The sequence below is a fragment of the Chelonus insularis genome, unplaced genomic scaffold (assembly GCF_013357705.1).
Source record: "Chelonus insularis isolate UGA/USDA-ARS -01 unplaced genomic scaffold, ASM1335770v1 contig_139_pilon, whole genome shotgun sequence".
In the NCBI taxonomy this organism is placed as follows: Eukaryota; Metazoa; Arthropoda; class Insecta; order Hymenoptera; family Braconidae; genus Chelonus; species Chelonus insularis.
In genome coordinates, this window is record NW_023276379.1 from 1,739,526 (window position 1) to 1,757,097 (window position 17,572).

The window sequence follows — 17,572 nt, forward strand, 5'->3', positions numbered from 1 at the left end:
GCTTATTGGGATAATTTTTATTATAAATTAAATTAAATAAATGAAAAATAAAAAATGATTCTATTTTCATTGATAGTACATATAAATTTAAAATAAAAAAAATTCGCGCTTTATATAATCGGGAAGATTAGTAGCGCTATCTAGGCAAAATGGCGATGAAAAATATCCGGCAAACCGGAAATTCAGCGAATCAGCTCACGCAGAGGCGAAGAGCCTGGCGTTGACCACATGCGTTCTTAGTGTGCTTTTTTGTTAAAAAAATCCTTGGAAATGCTCAATGTTTACGTAATACATGACTACGAGATAACTATCGAATAATAGTAAAAGGTGTCCAGTGAAAAGTTTGGTTAATAAATTGAGTTGACGTACTGTTTGTAATTTTATTGAACAACTTGAAAAATTTCTTGAAGATACTCAGACTATCTATCTGCTGTCTCTTCACATACTTTGTGATAATTATTAGAACGTATGTATTACAAAATTATTTAATTAACTTAAGAATGTCATTAAATATTAATTAAATTAATTATTAAGCATTTGTCATCGTGAATTTACGAAAAATTTATCAAAATACGCCGAGTCAGCATACACGTTGTAGATTCCAACCTCGTGTTCATCATATTGCAACTTTTCTAATTAACTCTGTTAAATTATTTATCAAATAAATTAATTTTTAATTGTTAAAAGTCGTTGAAAAAAAAATTCAAGGATTTATTGTCATATAAAATGTTGAAAAATCATTTGGCTAAATAATGAAAATCATTTATAAAAGGCAAATCATCGCGCAAGCGGTGTAATGCATGCTTTCTATTCTGAAAAGAGCCATTACTCTTTCATTACAGTTAAATTGGCCACCGCAAGGAGCAGCACTGAAGCACCGCACGACCGGGGACTTTTGCACGTTTGCCTGTAAAGTGAGTAATTATTGTGAAAAATCGTGTTAAAAAAACCTACAAACAGTCAAAACTTTTTACAGTTGTGAAGAGTGAAAATTACTGAACATTATAAGCTAAGAATAATCATACGTCGAATTATACAAAGTGAATATTCGTTAAAGAATAATTATCAAGTGTGACCATGCGTCCGGCCAGTAAAAGCATGGATTCTGGATTTTGAAGTGATGGAAAAGTAAAATAAAGACGCCGAATTGATGGTCAACATCGTGAATTCGAGGAGGCCAGGCGTCTTTGGTCGTGAAACAAACGTGGCCTTATTCCTCGATTAACAGAAAAACAAGCCGACAAATCCGAGTTCGAATACCTCGTGTTTTTGTCTCGGCAAGTGATCCAATATGGCTGCTAAGGTGGCTACCAGTACTCAGGGCAGTAGTGAAACACACGAGAGCCCTGGAGTTTCTTACGCCAGCGTGCTCAACCCAAAGAGTGCCGGCGAATCTCTTCAACGTGCTGCGAGTAAAGAGAATAATAAGGAAAATATTGGTCAAGTAGCACCAGTACCAATGAAAGAAAGATCAACATCGCAAAATCAGCAAAATACACCGCCAAGGGGTGGTAAATCTTATCAGAAAAGTGGTAGAAGATTCAACTCTTTTCCTCCGCCTAAAACCGAACGACGACCTTATCATGCTAATTCCAGTAATCATCAAGAACGAGATATTAAAGCTAGTCTAGAAGTTGCTCAGGAAAAAAATTCAGTTGATAATCGAGTAAATCAAGAAGAAAGATTGAATAACGGAGATATTGGAAGTGATGGTGAATTCCAGACAGTTGCTCCGAAATCTGCTAGAAGAAAAGAAAAACTTCAAGAAAAATACAGAGATCATCATTTACACAGAGAAAGGCACAAGCATCATGATAGACATCATCATCATCATCCACGAGGACAAAGCGCCGGAAGTAAAGAAAGACCACATAAAGATAGGCCTGACAGACACTCTGGAGAGCATCCACCAAGCAGAGAAGTTAGAGAAGAAAAGGATGATATCACTATGGAAGGTGATTCAGAACCAGCACCGCCAGTTAAATATGTTGAAGCTCCATTACCAGCAGTTAATCCGTGGACCAAAAGTAAAGTTTCTGCACCACCTGTGCCTAGTCCAGCTCCACCTGTATCTGCTCCAGCTCCAACTCCAGCTCCAGCTCCTGTTCCTATTGCTGTTCCTGCTCCACCACCAGCAGCTCCAGCGACACAAAACACTGAGAAAGAGAAACGAGTCTTACAGCCACAGCAACAAGGAAAGATTATTGGTAAGTTTTTATTAATTTAATTATTGATACTTACAATTATTGAATATTTGTCTGCAAAGTTGAATACTTTGGAGTTAATTTAATTCATCAGTTGGTTTAGCTGCAATAATCAGTACTGATAAGAAATAATCTTTGACGAATAACGAAATTCATGGATATCAATTAAAAGTTCAAGACTTATAAACTTATAACAAGATTGCCATTGGGAAAAATAATTTATTGCTAAGTTCTATCAGCTTCATTCAACTTTATTTAATAGTTAAAGTTAAATTTAAGCTCATACTGTTATGATGATTTTTTGATTACATTTTTTTTATTATCAGCCATTTATTTCATCAACGTTGTTGGATTTAAAAACAAGTAGATATGAGAATTATATAAAGCCAATTATCATTTTGTCTAGGATAATAATTATGAGAACAATTATTTGAAATTGAGAATAATGTTTGCTGTAAAAGGAAATGTAGTTGGCTGAGCAGAGTAATTTCGTCGTTCAAAATAAAACGATTTTTTCTACTACTTAAATACAACTGTCTCTCAACTGTGGTGATGAAATTATTCGATCAAAGGGCTCCTGTTGGTTCCAGTCATTTATATAGTGAATGCCTGAGTGGCATTTTTAGTTCGTCAATTCGACCCAAGGCGCCGCTTTCATTCGTCTCGTGTACAAAACCTACGTGGATATTTCTTTTTTCTTTGATCTTATTTTCTACTCCTTTCTTTAAATTATCATTTAACTGATAACAAGTAGCATTTTGGTTGGTTTTGTTATCTTACCTACAAGACTTATGTCAGAGAGATTATAAAAATAATAGAGGCGTTGAGTATGAATAGGATCCGGTTTGACCGGAAACAAAACCAACAGCCACGTGCGTTACTAAAATTTATGTCTGTAAATGTCCTAGTAAAGAATAAAAAAATTAAAAAAATTGGAAATTATACGACATTGGATAAAATTTATGTAATATCAACGAGCTGACACTTGGTTGTCATTTAGCAATAGAAAAAAAAAGATTTTTTCTGATGGCCTTTACCAAGCCCAAGCTCACGTGTCTGGTCAATCTTGTACCTAAAACTGGTTTTACACTCTCGTAACTGTTCTTTTTTTTTGCATTAAGCAAATATATAACTGTCAAGAATTAATAATTAATGCATTATTCTAATAAAAGATATTTACCCTTTAGATATGAGTAAGTATACTGAAAACAACTAGAATTTTATCGTAGCGGTAGACACGAATTTTCATCTATTTTAACAATAATAAACATGAACTGTTAGTCAAGTTCGACGTCATCACATTATTATTGGTAAAAAAAAAATGATAAGATAAGCCAAGTAAGAATTGAACATGATTCTATTGTGTTTCAATATATTCTTTAAATTTTTTCGTGCAGCAAGAGTTGAGTATTTTTATTTCTAAAATTGAATACAGAAAAATTATTTTTAAACTGAAATTCAATTCTTGAATGAAGGGATATTTCATTTATCTATGAAAAAAGTTTCAAGAAAATATAGAAAATAGAAAATTAACCAACAATGATTTTCATAAAAAAAATAAATAAACAAATATTTTTTGTTAAATTATAATGTATTTAATTTAATTGAGTTTTAATTGAGGAAGAAAAAAAACTTTTATTTTCGAGTTAAATTTAAATGAGTTATTTAAAAGTAAAGAGACTTTTCGGAATAAATTATTTATTTATAATAGAGTCAATTACCTCTGAAGAATTCGGTCTAAAACATCTGAACCAAATTTATTTAGTCAACATATTTACATAAGATGATATTTAACTCTACACTTACAATAAAGTATCGAGGTAGTTTTTTACTAAATTTAAGCTGTTTCTAAGCTATCCCAGAAAGATGAAGACACATGTTCTTCACGTTTACTTAACTCGTTAGCTTCCTATTTACTCGTCTCTAACTCACATTGCGTGTGAGGGTGTTTTTGCTGGTGTGCAATTTTCGGTCTACATCTGATCCCACTTCATTGAAGTTACGTAATATGTCGTGTATGTCATATAAACTGGAAACTTGATCATGTCGAGTCAATAACTACAATCTCTTTTAAGATATGAATTTTCTACATTTTCTAAATTCAACTCCTGCTGTACTTAATGATACAATTTTCTATAGTAATTCTTTCTGATGAAAAAAAATCAATAAATAGTAATCTTTTTTCTACGAACAAAACAATTTTTTATCAGCAAATTTAATCATAAAATTGAGATATTCAAAAATCTTTGGCATTTAATGAGTTGTTAAGTAAGATACTATTGTTTTTGACTTTTGGCACGTGACAAGGTTTATACAACGTCTTTTTAATGATATAAGTGTTGGAGAAAATACTAGAACGTGATGATGAAGGGTCGGAGCAGCTGTTTTCTTCCGTTAAATCTTGATCACTAAAACATACTTATGATTCGCAAAAGGGACTCTCTACATCCATCCTTATTCTCTTTTCTTTCTTTTTTTTTTCTCTCACTTTCTCGCAATCTCACTCTAGACTTTTCAAGCTCTCCGTGTGTCGAGGTCATCAGGGCAGCTGCTATGCTGCTAAACTGTTGTATGCTTCAATATACTGCCACTGCATCCACCTCCCTTTTCCGTTTACAATCAGCCTTCTAAATTCACCGCTCCTTCTACTTTCGAACATTCAGTTTACCTCGGAGTTTCTTTCGTCGTCATTCTATGACTATCTCTTAGACAATATTTATTTTGTTATTTTTCATCAATTCATTCTGTTACAGGGTGAAAAAAGTCAATTAAACTGTCAAGACAATTTAATTATTGTTGTCATAGAAGTTGAAAGGTTTCTAGCTTATTGCTAGAAGCAAGTGACATTTTAATAAAAAGTGCAGGTGAATAATTGGAGATTACAAATGTTTTAAATAAAATAAATAAATAATCTCTTCGTATTCAAGATGAAATTAAATGAACAAGAAGCCAGTGGGCACGAGAGTGAGTTACGATATTTAATATTATTTGGAAAAAAAAAATACAATTCAAGTGTAAATAGTCAGACGTACTGTTGCTATCTTGGCAATGAATATAGAGCACGTTTAAAATAAATCCCAGTTGTTCACACTCTATTATCCGACTATTACGTCGAATAAGAGAAACGTGGTTGTTTTCTATTATAAAAATAACAAGAAATGTCTTCATTACTCATTTAATTCATTTACCTGCCAAAAGTATTTGATAATTTCGAAATTTTCAATTTATCATTAAAACAAATGGAGTAAAATTGGAGATAAATCTACGGAAAGTTTGATTTTTAATCTACTATTTATTGATTGATTTCATGGGAAATTTTATTGACATAATTCCAGCACAATATTCTTGTATTGATAAGCCGATTGAATTAAACTCAAGCGTTCAAGGCCGCGTGTTTCAATCGTTTAAAAAAAAACAGAGAAGGTTAAAATTTCATTTCAATTAATTAAAAGAAAGTTAAATAAATTACTGTCCGTTTATTGACACTATTTAATCATAAATTATTGTTATTCACATAATCAATTTCTATTGTTATCTAAATTGAGAAAAGAATTTGTTGATGTTTTTATTTTTATCACATATGTTTTAATTTTTTGAAAAACAATAAATAATAAAAATTTTTATTTTTACTTAAATCAATTGACAATAATGAAAAGTTACTTTATACATAATTTTTCTGGATTTTATACTCAAATTTCGGAGAAAATTGAATTTTTCGATTTGTTTGTTAAGTCACATATGTTTGCTTATTGTCAGAATTAATTTTAAAACAAGAGTTAAATAATAACCAAAAAAGTTTTATAATCTATTTTATATTTAATATAATTGAATCAAATAATTAGTTGACAACATAATAATAATGTAAAATATTACTTTTGACTAAATAATAATAGTTTAAATTATTCTAATTGATAGTTAACTATATAACAATTTTTTAATTTTAGTTCGTTATCATCTTTAGAGTATTTCAATGATATTTATCCAAAAACTATATTCGTTTTACTTGGAAATCAATTGTTGGTATCATATTATACTTTGTTTGATCAATGATTAATCTATTCAAATTTTATGCTACGATAAAGCAGGTGTATTGTTTGCTTTATTATCATGAATATTATTTAGTATGTATAAACTTTAATTTCCATGTGTTAAGATATCAATGTTCATGAAACTATAATTTATAATAATAATAAAATGAAATATTTTCAACGTTTTTGACTTAATTACGTCAATTAAATAATTTTTCTTATAATTAGTACCGGTTTTAGATTTTAAGAACGTTTAAAAAAATAATTACTCGATAAGAATAGTAGCTATTTTTTTTTTTCCTGTTTCAAAATATTAAAAAAAAAGTTTTTTTACTTTTTTATCGTTCATCGTTATTTATTGTTACGTTCAGTACTTTGTAACAGTTCGTGCCACAACTATTAAATTTATTGAAGAAAGCATTTGTTTTTATTTAAACAACTTTCATGTTAATTTGTATGAAGCCTTGGAGTCAACAGCTTGCTCGAGAAAAATTAGTTATAAACAAAAGTATTGTTTAGCTCGTTAGTGAAATGCTTGGCAACTGTTCAATCAACGTTGGTGAGTCTCCGGGAGGGCCTTCGTCCTCGAATATTGGGACATGGATCACATGTTGAATATTAATAGATTGTTATGTCTTAGGGTTTTGATTATAAACTGATATAGATAATGATTTATTATTTCAGAAAATGGTCCGACAAATGGTGTTCAGCCAACTATTGTAAAGGCACCACGAGATAGAAGAAAATTCAATCAAAAGGTATTTTTTATTTCATTGTAATATGTCACTTTTACTAGATGACCTTTGTAAAAAAATTTTTAAGTTCAATCAGTTCTCTTAAAAATAACTTGCAACATATTTTTAATAGTCTTCATTAATATATTACTATGTAATCGATGAAGAAATTTATAAATATTTCAAAATGTACAGTTAAAAGCACTGTCAAAAAAATATTTGATTGTCATAAATAACAAATAATTTATTTGTTTTTAAGGTCATTGAAAGAGAATAATTAGAAATAGAGAGAAACTTGAGAATGATTTACATGTTCAAAGTGTCAATGAAGTGGAATATTTTAAAATTGAACTTTTAAAGATGTCGTAAGATACTTTAAATAATATGTGAAGTATTTAGAATGTTTTATTTGTTTAAAGAAAAAAATTATAATTTCAAAAATATATTTAAAATTTATTTTTTACCATAAAATATTATAATAAGTAATCAAAAACCAGTTGATAAGATAGATATTGAATTAATTTAATGCTTCTGACTTTTGTAATCATGTGAATCACTCAAATAAACTGGTTATTTTTTTAGGCGAGCGACTTTACGGATATTGGAGACTGGCCGTCTTTAGGAGCTCAAGGCGAGGTGAGTCCCTTTCGCTGTTACACCTTTCCCGCCACACATTTTTTTCTTTCTCTTTTTGTTCTTCCTCTCACTCTCTACATAACAGAAAAGAAAAAATCCTATTTCATCGCACTTTAACTGCTTCTTTGATATATGCAAAAACCTAGAGCCTGCATATTTGCAACAAACAACATGAATCTGCAGGTGTAGAATTTTTGCGACATAGATTGCAAGCGCAGCAATCTGTGGACGATAGTCGAATATCTGGCATCGTTCTTGGATTAAAAAGTGCGTTCGAACAATATGATCTATCATATAATATGCATTCCTCTACAGTGGCGTGTAATTTCCGCGGTTGCGGTAATGCCGATGTCTTTTGATTCAGAAGAAAACACCTGTTCCAACTGCAAAACAAAACGGCGTGGTGGAGCAGACGAGTTCAAAGGATGGCAGTTCCAGCAGTGTCGAGAGCAAGGGAAAAGAAAACAAGGAGCAGAATCATTGTCAGGAAGACAGTGATGAACACAATGATGGCAGTGACCGAAAGAAGAAAGGTAAACTATCAATTATTTTATTACATTATTCCTATTAATTTTGTGTTTGTGAAAAATTTATGGCAATGAGTTTGACATCGCATGATTTTTTTTTCTTCAATAGTAAATAAGCAAAAATGGGTGCCACTAGAAATCGACCTTGCCAAAAGCAGAGGAAAACGTGAACGTTCACCAAAGCATCATAATCATCGAGAGAGAAATGGTGAAGGTAAAAATCATTTCGTTGGTTAATAAGATTACATATTAAAAACGGTCGTTGAGAAATAACTGTTGAATGGAGATATGTATCCTTTTGCAAAAAAAAAATAATTAAATTTTTTTTAATTTGTTTGAAACTACTCAATCATATTATTTGACTTTTGATAAAAAGTAAATAATCTTTTGTCAAGCCTTGTGTTCCGCGTGCTTGTTTTTATTTATTATTTTATAATACCTTTATTTAAATTAATTTAGCTCAATGTATGCATTCCTATCGCAGTGATCTTCAGCAACGAAATATAAAATGCATATATTTTATTACGAAACCTTTGAAATGTTATTTGATTAATCGTAAAAGACTGTGTCCGGTGATTGTGTTGAAAAATTAATCCATTTGTTGTTCGATTAATTAGTTAAGGCTCATAAAATGGTTTGATATGCTTCGATTATTTCAGCTAAGTTCAAAAATAATTTCTACACCTTTTATTGGGTGGCATTTAACTACCTTAAGCTATTGGTTCGTTAATATATATTTATTATTTTTACTAAAATAATTATTTAATCATGAAGTTTAAAACAATGGAAAAATATTTGAATTAAAAATCTGATTGTTGATTTATCTCTTGCTGATCCCGGATGTATGGTATATAAAAGTGTTGAAAAGCATTTAAATTACGTTATAGAAAGGCAAGCCCTTTTTTTATGATTGATTTATTTTGACATGTAAATGTCAGTAAATAATGTTACGTATATTTAAAGTAGACTTGAAGTTGACTGTGTTTCAAAGTCAAGTTGCTTGAAATTATTTAAATAACTAATTTATTTAGAGTTCAAGTAGCAGTCTGAATTAATGCTACTTCAATGTCTTGTTAATTAGCACATGAGGAGACTGGGAAGGAGAAAGAGTATGAGAGGTCTGGATATGGCTACAGGAATAACCGTGGGTCCAGAAATTACAGAGGTCGGGGTGGCAGGGGGCGTAATTCCGGGCGAGGTGGTTATCGACATAGGCATGATGTTGAATACACTGAATACCCTGCGGATTACACACAGGTATTCTATGTTTCTAATTAACTTAACGTGTTTAGAGTAACATGAGAAAATATATACATATATAAATGATGACTAATGAGGAATCTCTCTGAAAATTTCCCATGAAGAATCAAAAATAGAACTGAAATAAAAAATATAATCTATATTTGGAAACTTTCCTTCTTTCACAAAAGTTTCATAAGGATATTGATTTTTATTTCAGATGAATAAGTTTGGTCATGCTGATCCTTCATATATGATGCCTTATATGGGAACTTTTTACTTCAATAATGCAAGTTATATTAACTTAGATACTACTACGCTCAAGGAATATATTAGGAAACAAATGTAAGTTATAATTATGTCAGATAATAAAACAATATAAAATTGAAAAGAAATATTAATAGAAGACTTTCTATGTTTGTTTTTTAGTGAGTACTATTTCAGTGAAGAAAATCTTTTAAGAGATTTTTTTATGCGACGTAAAATGGATGCGCAAGGTTTCCTTCCTATTTCATTAATTGCTTCATTTCATCGAGTTCAAGCTTTAACGACAGACGTTACGCTGGTGATTGAGTCGATTATAGAATCAGACAAGCTTGAAATGGTTGACTTGTTTAAGGTAAGCCTTTAATAGTTGAGAATTGATTAATTATCTGCACATTACTTACATTGAAGAAGTTCTATTGTGTTTAATACAATTGAACATTAAAAATGTGCTATAACATTGCGGGAATTCGCTAACGCCGATAGAGTTTCAAAGAAGCTCGAGGATTGGAGTTTGAAAGTAGATTCCGCTACAAAACTTTTAAAAAGTCACACAAATATTCCATTATATTAAAAATACGAAATTGTTTTGGTTATGAATTTATTTTTATTATCTACTTTTAGGTAAGGACTGTAAATGATCCATTAAAATGGCCAATTCCAGTCGATTCAGTGAGTCCTGTGTATTCCGATGCATCCGAAACTCCACACATGATTCAAGCTCCACTTGAATTGTGTACTCCAGTCATTGCTGCGACAGAATTTTGTCCAGCAGCAAGACCTTTAGCTACAATTCCAACTCCTCCTCTTCCTCGTGTCATACAATCTGTTATAAATCCTCCAGCTAGAGTCAGTGAGTCTGAAAGTATCTCATTATCAGTTGGTGAGACTTTGAATCCTGACGTACCCGAGTTTATTCCAGTTGTAATGGCTGGAACCAATGGAACTTTGGTTAATCATAATTCAAGTAGTATAGATGAAGTAGTAACTACTGAATTGAAGACTGAATCTGAACCAGAAAATAAAAGTGCTCCATTATCTACTGGTGCAGACACTAATTTGTCTGATACACCTACAGTACAAGTGAATGGGACAGTTGATTCGTCAGATAATGACGTCTGGAAAGAAGTTAAACGAAGAGTAAAACAACCACTAAGAGACAAAGCTGAAGATAAAATGAAAAGTGATCATCACAAGAAAGAAGAACGAGAGGAGTTGGATTTTCAGTTTGATGAGGAATTAGACACTCCGCCGCCGACAGGTCGTCATAATGCATTTTCTGAACTGTAAGTGATTATGATTAATTTTATTTTTTTTAGAAAACGTTACAGTGAATATAAACATAATTGATTAAAATTATCAAATGTTTTTGAAGGTCTGAAGATGATGATGATTATGAGCTTTCTGATCGAGATATTAATAAATTGCTCATTGTGACACAAAGTGCCAATATTCCGTCCAGAATTCCAAAACATGAAGGTCACGATCGCACTGGTGAATGGACGACAAGAGTTAAAATGACTCAAGCATTAGAACAAGCTATCAATGATGGGTTGTATTATTATGAAGAAGATTTATGGACTGAAGACGGCCAAAGAGTAAGATAATATTTTAAAAATTTCTTTTACATCATATTCTGTACTTAACTAAAGTAAATTTTCTATTTAGTATGGATCTTCATCATCTATCGGGAGTTATAAAACCGTAAATGTGATAAGTCAAGCAGCCTTCGAAAAAATGGCTCCTAAAGCTCCTCGAAAAGCAAATCCTGAGGTTCCGCCTCCACCACCTGCCACAGAAGAGTTGGAAATTTCACATTCGTTGCCAACGCAGGTCAATATAGTAAATTAAATTATTTAGTATCTTTTTTAATCAACGAGAATTTTTTTCAATAAATGATATTTTTGTGACATGTAGATTTCTAATGCTGATGACAGAAAAAGTCGTAGGAATGATAAACGATCTCATGAGAGATCTCGTACTGGACGTCGAAGAGGTGCAGTGCCACGATTTTTCGCAGTTGTTAAAGACAAACCTTCTGTGGATCCTAAGACACCACGTAAACGCAAGACTCGTCACAGTAATAATCCACCAGTTGAACACCATGTTGGTTGGATAATGGATGTCAGAGAACATAGACCTCGAACATATTCCACAGGGTAAGAAGTAACTTAAGTAAATTATTATTATTATTAAACAAGTTTATAAAACTTGATAATTTATTCAAACATTAATATTTTTCTTTTTAAATTTGAAAAAAACTTAAAAGAGACTTAACGTTTTTGAAGAAAACTTTTCTGAGATCTATTTATATTAAATTTGATAATGAAATCAATGTTTTAAAAATTTTTGTAACTTTACAGAAGTAGTACAGGCACAAGCCCTAATGAAGGATTACCTGCAAGTTATGGAAGTCAGCCCCAGTCACTGCCAACCTTCCAACATCCCAGTCATGCAATGCTTAAAGAGAATGGCTTTACACAACAAGTCTATCATAAATACCATTCAAGATGCTTGAAAGGTAAAATTGGTTAAAATTTACTTCAATACTAAAATATAATTTTAATATGATGAATCTATTTTTTTTGTCTTCTTTTCCCGACTGAAGCTAATGCTGAGAAAATAAGATCTGAAGTTTTTCTAAAAATAATTTTTATTTTTAAAGTTTTTAAGAATAGTCTTTTTAAAATGAACTTCTTCTTTTTTCAGAACGAGCAAGATTAGGAATTGGACAATCTCAAGAAATGAATACACTCTTCCGTTTTTGGTCATTTTTCTTACGTGAAAACTTTAATCGTAAAATGTATGAGGAGTTCAAAACTATTGCGAAGGAAGATGCTGCGGAAGGATATCGTTATGGACTTGAGTGTTTATTCCGATACTATAGTTATGGTCTGGAAAAGAAATTCAGGCCAAGTCTCTATAAAGACTTTCAAATGGAAACAATTACCGATTATGAGAGTGGTAATTTCTTATTTTTAAAAAAAAAAAAAACTTTAATAATACTTTTACTAAATACTAATAACTTATTTTAATTTTTATTTACAGGTCAATTATATGGACTGGAAAAGTTCTGGGCCTTCTTAAAGTATTACGAACATTCGGACAAATTGTGTGTTGATCCAAAGCTGCAGGAGTATCTGTCGAATTTTAAGAGCATCGAAGACTTTCGAGTCGTCGAGGTAGGCATGGATGGACCTTAAAAAAATCTTCTGGATGAAGCGTCGAGAAAGCATCTTCTCGTCATAATTTTTTAATATTCATCATGCAACGGTTTTTTTTTTTTTCTGCGCTTAAACAGCCCCAGATAAATGAGACGTCCCAGGGTGGTGGTAATTTCCGTACAGCAACGAAACATAACAATCATCGTAATCGGAGTGTATCTGAAAGTGGCAGAGATGCTAACGCATCACCTAGAAGTCGAGTTAGAAGATTGTCAGGAGGTTCCAGCACAGTTACACTGCCATCTTCTAATGCCGGAAAGACAGCTCCATTGCAAAAAAAGATGTCGGGTTCTGTTAATTTAAGTCAATATAGTAATCGTTCTGGTTCTTTTGGGTCTGGCAGATTGGGACATTACAACTCCAAACGTCGAAATGATTCATCATCTAGTAGTCAGCCAAATCTCAACAAGCAACAGTCAGAAATAAGAAATAATTTTATCGGTTTTTCAAAAAAGATTCCTCCCCAGAAGTGATAATGAGGCGACTGAGTGAGTATGTGTTCTGTAAAATTGTTATAAAAGATAATAAGATTCTGATCATATACAGTAGTTTTCATAACAATAATATCGGAAATTTTGTCGCAGCTTCCTCAAGTCAAGATATATTTATATTTTTATTATAACTTGAGGACTATTTATGGCACAAATAAATAGGAAGAAGAAAGATAAAATCTTAAGAGTGTGCCTAGCTGTCGCTTACAATGAATTTATTGCGTTTATATACTAAACATAGCTTTGAATAGGTTGTTTTAGGATTCAAAAATCATATAAAGTAAAATGATTTTTGAAAGTGCGACAGTAAATTTTTTTATTCGTAATGTTAACAGACGTACTCGAAGAAAAAGATAGGAAATGAGGGAAATTTTTAGAATTTTAACAATTATTTTGCATAAAAGAGGTGGTACAGAAACAGGTGTTATAAATTGAATCATTTCAATTGTAAATTTTGTTTATTCAATTGTGCATTAAGACAATACATTATTTTTAATGAAAATTTAAAAGAAAAAAATACCAAATCAATTTCTAGCAGGTCTATGGGGAGTTTTACTGGTTAAATTTTCATTATTTCCAAGTCTTCCATCTTTAACAATTTCTACGGTGTCATAAATGTTTTCATTTTAATCTATTTATCCAGTGAAATTTCGTAAAGAAAAACAAAAAGAAATTTGATTATATAATTATTTTATTGCATATTTAAAAATAATTTTCAACAAAATGAAATGATCAGAGGTAAGAGAAATGAGTAGTAATATCAAAATTAATGTGAAACCTCTATACACATTGTCCGATAATACGATTATCAATGAATTATAATCGCTTGATGGAAAAGTAGCGCAACTGTCATTGCCCGGTGCACAATAATTATTATTTCTAATTATATTATATTTACTATTACGCAGTAGTTTATAATCTAATTACTTCCTATGAAGAGTAGAATTAGATTGATAAAATGAAAAAGAAAAAAAATACAAAATATTAAAAGAATATTATCATCACTACCATTTATATAAGAACTAAATACACGGAATAATGATTAAATTTTATTAATTAAAAATTAAGGAATAATGCTGAATTATTATAAACTGCTAATATTAAAAAAAAAATATTTTAGCTTTTATAATAAATATACATAGAGCACTTAATCTAAACTCAATGGTATAAAAGTGATAAGCAATAAATACAAATCGCCTTATGGCTGTAGTATATTTTTTAAGCAAAAATAACATCACGAAAAATAAAATGGGAGACGAAGAAGACGGTAGTAATAACAATAAAAATGTTGAATAACGATAAATAACCATAATAAGCTTAATAATGATGAGAGTGATGACGTTGACGATGATAATAATATTTATAACAAAAATATTATAATATTAATAATGATAGTAATAGTAACATTGAATACGTCAAGTAAGTGTATCATTGATGATAAAATTCGATTTAATTTTTGTCACTCATCCATTGAATTGTTTTTTTATTGACAGACTAGTCATGCACTGGGCCACCTGCGGTTTCTGCTTATTCTTTTAGCAAATATATATTCGATATCGTAAAAATGCCTACATTGGTCATAAGATAATTGGTAACTATTTGTGACTAACAGTTTTTTAATCGTCTCCCACGGAATTTAAAAAATGAGAGCTCATTATTCTCTTCCTCGATTATTATTATTATTCTAAATTTGAGGATATTCCATAACTGAGTAAAAAGTAAATATATATTTAGGATATCAATTTGGAGCTAAATGAGTATTTGCTTTTGTCACCTCCCAAGCGAGTTCTCGTGAATATAAAAACGACATATATATTATGATGATAAGTAAATGAGTTAGAAACAATATTAATAGTTGATAATGATAGTAGTTATAATTAATAAGTAATAATCATGATTGAATATAGGTATTAAGAATCTTAAAAAAATAATAATATGATAATAAGAATGAAAATAATAACGATATTAATATCGATAATAATATTTACCATACATCATTGATTTTGTACATTACAAAATGCGTATTATAAATGCGAATGCTAAACAAAATAGTACTATCGAATAATAATTTGTTGGCTTTTTAAATTAAATAAATATATGCAATTATAGATAGCTCAATCACTGCGTGTCCATTGACTCAGACTGCAATTCTGTTTACCTATTGAAAATAACAGTAATATTCACGTTTATTCGTTCTAATTAAAAAGATAAAATTTTTAATTATACATTCATGTCAGCTCAAAATATACAATCAAATTTTTGAAAGCAGTGATTTTTTTCAATATTTGTATTATTTTTTCGAATTTTAAATTCAATATAGTAGCGATTATTATCGGTTAAATTCTTAACTAATTTTGTGTTCATATTGTAGAAAAAAAAAAAAAAACAAAACTTGAAGTGGTGAAAACAATATTCGGAAAAAAAAACTTATTAGAAACGAAAAAAAAAATAATGGAAACAATCGCTCCTCAACCATCACTGGCTGTGTGTCATTTTTCTTCAATACTTTATACTACATTTATCGTTTTTAAAATATTTCGATAATAATCATAACGATGAAATAAGCACGAATATTATTCTGAAAAATGTGAAAAAAATACAATATAAATATTTTTTAAGTTCGATAAATCTTAAAGGGTAGTTTATTAAATTTTTAAGGAGTTCGTTTTATTATGGTTTACGTCTATTGTGATGAAGTATGTCTATATAACTGACATAAATATGCCTCGTATCGTTAACAATTAATAACCAAGTAATTTTAATAATTGAAAAAAAAAAAAAAATTTCCATATCGATTGAAGAATTTGTGAAAGTGATTGGAAACGATCTCCAAAAAACAAAAAAAAATAATAATAATAATAATATGCCTTACGGCAAAAATTCTGACCTTGTAAAAATATAAATAATAGATTATGCGTATACTTACTATTGTTACTTATACTTTATACATTTATAATTATTTAATTGTAAGGCTTACTATAGATATAATGGGTGGGGTTAAGTGTCGATGACAACGACAAATATGTGTAAAAAAAAAAAAAAATGAGAATTACATATACATATATATACTCATAATAAATGTAATAATACGCACGAATTATTGAGGGGAAGAAAAGTTATCTCAAATTTGAGAATTTAATTTCGCACAACCTGTAGAAATGTACAATTATTTAATTTTCGACAAACTTTTTTTGTTTTATGTATAAAAAATTGTTTTCTTTATTTCTTTTATGTTGAAAGACTAATCTAGTGCATATATGAGTTTTTTTATTTACAATCCAATAATGAACTCTTCGAACTGACTTCCGATAATATCGATGAGTTGGTTTAAATTAAAAAATGAATGAAAAGTCGTAACGATTTAAAAAAACAAATCGAATCAATTACAAAGTAATTTAGAAGACAAAATCGAGTCAACTGTAAGTCTACAATGAAAGATTTATTCAACGAAATTATTCTTCATTTATATAAAATTGTATTTCCGTCTTGAAATGAATGTGAGTAACTAATTTTATTGTTCGTACTAAATATTACAGTGCCTTTGATAAAAATACATTTAGCCTATTTTATACGACTCGATTTGTCTTTCTTATGGAATATATTTTATTAAATTCCCTTCATATTAATTGTATAATCATTCATAATCCACATGTCTTTAATTCTTCCTAACAATAGCTTTTTCAATAAAAAAAAACAATTAAAAATAATAAAACTGACAAATAGAAAAAAAAGTACTAGCATAATCGCATTATATAATTATTGTTACAGTGCGTTAATAACTAAAGACTCTCATGTCTGCCATGTAAATATTAAAGAAAAAAAATACTATATATAATCAGATATATCTTTAAAGTAGACTATTAAGTTAAAAATGGATTTAAAAAAAAAAATTGGCATAATTACAGTGATTGCGGACAACGTAGATATTGTATAGACATTAAAAAGTGAAAATGTATCGCACGTGTGTCTGATTTTTGAGTCGTGTATGCATACTTTGGAGTATTGTAATGTTTGTGAATATATAAAATAAAAAAACCAAAAAAACCAGTAAACTTTGGAGAAAGATTTATTTTTCTTAGATATATCCTTCAGACCAACAAATCCCTTTATTGACTATTTCTCAAAGTTGCAGCTTTTCGCAGTACCAATAAATTTTGCTGTAACCGAGTTAAGTCGTAACATAGCTGTCGAGCTCTGAGGAAAAGAAAATTAAATAAATATTGTA

At 29.9% G+C, this 17,572-nt stretch overlaps 1 protein-coding gene across 4 annotated transcripts; it reads left to right on the plus strand.

The window, feature by feature from the left end:
- The first annotated feature begins 187 nt into the window (after positions 1-187).
- On the plus strand, positions 188-17,394 carry larp (La related protein). 4 transcript variants are annotated; one of them, XM_035096427.1, is made up of 18 exons: positions 188-466; positions 843-914; positions 961-2,207; positions 6,917-6,990; positions 7,549-7,602; positions 7,967-8,135; positions 8,239-8,343; positions 9,211-9,386; positions 9,589-9,713; positions 9,798-9,987; positions 10,257-10,918; positions 11,008-11,230; positions 11,301-11,465; positions 11,550-11,791; positions 11,996-12,153; positions 12,342-12,596; positions 12,681-12,814; positions 12,934-17,394. In XM_035096427.1, the coding sequence occupies exons 3-18, from the start codon at positions 1,292-1,294 to the stop codon at positions 13,327-13,329; spliced, it is 4,044 nt and encodes a 1,347-aa protein (XP_034952318.1). In that variant the 5' UTR covers positions 188-466; positions 843-914; positions 961-1,291; the 3' UTR covers positions 13,330-17,394. The 4 variants fall into 4 exon arrangements, with proteins under 4 accessions (XP_034952318.1, XP_034952319.1, XP_034952320.1 ...); XM_035096428.1 differs by having other exon boundaries at positions 977-2,207; XM_035096429.1 differs by having other exon boundaries at positions 843-2,207; positions 7,970-8,135.
- Positions 17,395-17,572: the final 178 nt, after the last annotated feature.

Bases quoted from the DNA above. Each gene is read 5' to 3' on its own strand.
- larp (XM_035096427.1), top strand. From the start codon at position 1,292: ATGGCTGCTAAGGTGGCTACCAGTACTCAGGGCAGTAGTGAAACACAC. The intron at 9,714-9,797 runs GTAAGTTATAAT...TTTGTTTTTTAG, and splicing joins GAATATATTAGGAAACAAAT to TGAGTACTATTTCAGTGAAG. The intron at 10,919-11,007 runs GTAAGTGATTAT...ATGTTTTTGAAG, and splicing joins CATAATGCATTTTCTGAACT to GTCTGAAGATGATGATGATT.